General features: G+C 38.1%; 1 protein-coding gene across 1 annotated transcript; it reads left to right on the top strand.

The window, feature by feature from the left end:
* On the top strand, positions 1 to 4153 carry LOC140891481 (uncharacterized). The gene is made up of 3 exons (XM_073299990.1): positions 1 to 815; positions 1506 to 3587; positions 3727 to 4153. The coding sequence occupies exons 1-3, from the start codon at positions 50 to 52 to the stop codon at positions 4068 to 4070; spliced, it is 3192 nt and encodes a 1063-aa protein (XP_073156091.1). The 5' UTR covers positions 1 to 49; the 3' UTR covers positions 4071 to 4153.

Genomic DNA, 4153 nt, shown 5'->3' with positions numbered 1-4153 from the left:
GTACGTAGTCTCATATTGATCAGTCCCAGAGATCGATAAATACAACAAAATGATGAGAAAAATTTGTCCAACAATATTATTGATCATAGTGGTGGTACTCTGTCTCATGAATCTGATCATAATTTGCGGGGGGGCAGACGATGAGTCCTCTCTTCTGGCCATCAAGGCTCATTTCCCCAACACCAATGTATTGGCTAAAAACTGGACGCAGGGGACAAACTTCTGTACCTGGATTCGAATCATCTGCGCTCGGAAGCACCCGGGCCGAGTCACCGTTTTGGATCTCTTCAATATGGGTTTACAAGGAAACATTCCCCTACAAATCAGCAATCTGTCTTTTCTTACGCACTTGAACATGAGCAACAACAGCTTCAGCGGCCAGATCCCAGATGGGATCGGGAACATGAGACGGCTACGCGTTCTGAACATGAAATACAATCAGCTCAGTGGTCCCATCCCGTCGAGTTTGGGTTCGTTATCCAATCTTGAAGTTCTAATCTTGCGAGGGAATTCTCTCTCTGGCGCAGTACCATGGAGCAAATTCAACTTTTCTAAGCTCACAGCAATTGATCTGGATGATAACCACTTAACTGGAACGCTGCCTACAGACATTTGCCAACAATTACCAAACTTAAGATATTTACTGGCTTACCGAAATCAAATACATGGGGATATCCCAAAATCGCTGGGTAAATGTGCACAGCTAAAGGTAGTGGACTTGGCAGTCAATAGTTTCAGCGGGAGCATCCCCATGGAAATTGGAAACTTGTCACAGCTCCTGTATTTCTCCGTCGGACAAAGTAAACTCATGACAGGTAACCATGTTTCATGACAGGATTTTTAAGTGGGAAAATGATACATGCATAACAAGATTATATTATACATTTTCTTTCAAATTACAAAACTATCCCGCTGTATTTTATTTGAAAAAATTATTTCAAAATTACATTAAAAATAGTTCTGTAATTTCAAGATTTTTACATTTGGGAAAATTCAATATTTTGAAAATAAATATAATACTTAACCAAAGGAGTAAATAATTTTTTACTCATATCATAAAGAAAATTGATTTTAATAATAAAAATTTAATTTCGTATAATAAGAATTTTAATATTTGAGATTACTAGTTAGTTTGCTAAAAATAAATACCAATTAATTGATGGAAGTATAGTCAATAAATGCTATAAAAATTAGCACATGAGATCCTAGCATATGGTAATACTCAAATCATGCATTCAACAGTTAGTATTTTTACACATAGGCGTAATTAATTATATATTGTTGACGTGTCAAATCATATGACATTAGATCAATCATTGAGGTATTATCCATATGCTAGGTTGAAATCTACCAAAATATTGATGATGAATTGTGAATAGGATAGTGCCACATGTACACAGATTATTACACGTTGGGTTACACAATGCAATTAAAATTACATGATTATGCTATGTCCATTTTTTAAAGATTTTTTTCAAATAACACTTTCCTTGATTTATGCACAGGCACCATTCCATCCTCAATGGGCAATTTGTCAAATTTAGAGACATTATCTATAAGGGAAACCGATATCCAAGGCAACATTCCCTTCCAACTGGGAAGTTTATGGAGTTTAACTGTGTTGGATTTGTCACACAACACACTCAGCGGTGACGTCCCACACTCTGTTTTCAATCTCTCCAATTTGCAAACACTTTCGCTCGTGGGGAATAATCTATCTGCTACTCTCCCTCCTTCCATCGACATAAGTCTTCCCAATCTTCAACAACTTTTCCTTGGCGCAAATCGATTCCATGGAAACATCCCGACTTCTATTTCAAATCTCTCCACACTCGTTTCTCTCGATCTCTCTTCCAATTCTTTCACTGGCCTCATACCAATATCTCTCAGGAATCTACCCCTGCTACAACGGTTTCATTTGGCAAAAAATTATTTCACCAACAATTTATCCATACCCCACCAAGATTTTTTAACTTCTCTTGCAAATTGCCAGAATCTCAACGACATTGAGTTTTCCATTAATCCAATAACCGGAATGCTTCCGAAATCTATTGGGTCCAGAAATCTTTCTGCATCTTTAGTATATTTAGTTGCCTCTTCTTGTGAGATCAGAGGCAGAATCCCGGAAGAAATCGGGAATCTTAGCAGCTTGCTTATGTTAAACATTAGAAATAATGAGTTAACTGGAGTGATTCCTGAGACTCTGCAACGTTTAACCAACTTACAGCTATTTGTAGTGGAGAAAAATAAGCTGGAGGGTTCCATCCCTCTAGGCTTTTGCAATCTGAAAAACATGTATGCTGCATATTTTTCGGAGAATAGAATTTCTGGAAAGCTACCAAGTTGTTTAGGGTCTCTACCATTCCTGAAAATCATAAATGTTTCGGTTAATGCCTTCAATGCAAGCATTCCCACCACTTTTTGGTTGAATAAGGGGATTCAAGGAGTATATTTGTCTAAAAACTTTTTCGATGGTTCCATATCCGAAGAAATAGGCAATATGGAGAGCTTGATGGATTTAGATTTATCTGAAAATCAACTCTCTGGAAGAATTCCAACAAGTATCGGGAAGCTTCAGAGTCTAAGCAATTTGGTATTATCGACTAACAGGTTTGATGGAGAAATACCGGATTCTTTTGCGGACTTGAAGGCCTTGGAATACTTGGACCTATCCCTCAACAATCTCCCTGGTTCCATTCCCCGATCGTTGGAGACACTTCCAAATCTCAAGTACTTGAATGTTTCTTTCAATCAACTCAGTGGTGAAATTCCAAATGGAGGGAATTTTGTCAACTTCACGGCTGATTCTTTCAAAGGTAATAAAGATTTGTGTGGAGCTTCTCGGCTCAAGGTCAAGCCATGTAAAGTAAATAATGTCTTGCAGAAACCATCAAGCAACAAGAGGCTTTTAAGGTACATACTACCACCGATAATTTCAGTTGTCGCCACAATCGTATTCGTGATCTTGTATCTAAAATGTTGTGGTAGAAAGACCATATTTTTTCCAACTCTGCCCAATATCCCTAGCCTCGTACTCGAGAGAATATCATATCATGAAATTGTTCGTGCCACCAACAACTTCGATCCAGGAAATTTGATTGGAAGTGGAAGCTACGGCTTGGTGTATAAAGGGTTGTTTTCTGATGAGAAGACGTATGCTGTCAAGGTCTTCAATTCAGACACGCAGCGAGCACTACAGAGCTTTGACACGGAGTGCCGAATAATGAGTAGCATTCGTCATAGAAATCTAGTTAAGGTCATTACCAGTTGCTCCAACCTCGATTTCAAGGCTTTGGTGTTGACTTATATTCCCAACGGAGACCTCGACAAATGGCTCTACTCACCTGAATTATCCTTAACTTTTGTTCAAAGATTGGGAATAATGATAGACGTCGCATCCGCAATAGAGTATCTGCATCTTGGGTATTCCTCACCGATCGTGCATTGCGATTTGAAGCCAAGTAATATCCTCATGGATGAAGATATGATTGCATACGTAGGTGACTTTGGCATAGCCAAACTCCTCACAGAAGAACAGAGAATGGAGCAAACTAAAACTCTTGGTACAATTGGGTATATGGCTCCAGGTAATTCAAATTTAAGTATCATGCTATCCAAATTAATTTGATCGAATATATATTATATAATATAGTATATTTTCGTGCATTGATTTAGCTACTGATCTTTCACATGTTTCAATGACTGGCTTGTTCGTGATCTTGTCAGAGTATGGAATCACAGGTATAGTTTCGACCATGGCGGATGTTTATAGCTATGGGATTTTGTTGATGGAAACATTTACAGGAAAGAAACCAACAGACGACATGTTTTCGGGTGAGTTGACATTGACAAAATGGGTGTCTGAATCGTTTTGCGACGATATAATGCAGATAGTCCACAGCTCTTTATTGAATTCAGATGGAGTGACCCGTAGAAGTAAATATGAGAAGTGCTTGATATCGATCTTAGACGTCGCCTTAGAATGTGCAGCAGAGATTTCTGAAATGAGACTTAAAATGAATGACGTTGTATCGAAGCTCAAGAAGATTAAAATCGAATTGCTTCACTAGATAAACTGAAATGGCCGTGAACATATATATGATGATTATATTTGAGGAACAAAAACTTGTACTTTCGTTTCTTGATTGTGCCT

This window comes from Henckelia pumila, chromosome 3, assembly GCF_033568475.1.
Source record: "Henckelia pumila isolate YLH828 chromosome 3, ASM3356847v2, whole genome shotgun sequence".
In the NCBI taxonomy this organism is placed as follows: Eukaryota; Viridiplantae; Streptophyta; class Magnoliopsida; order Lamiales; family Gesneriaceae; genus Henckelia; species Henckelia pumila.
Note: the sequence above shows the minus strand (reverse complement) of the source record. Positions and strands in the feature narration are given on the sequence as shown.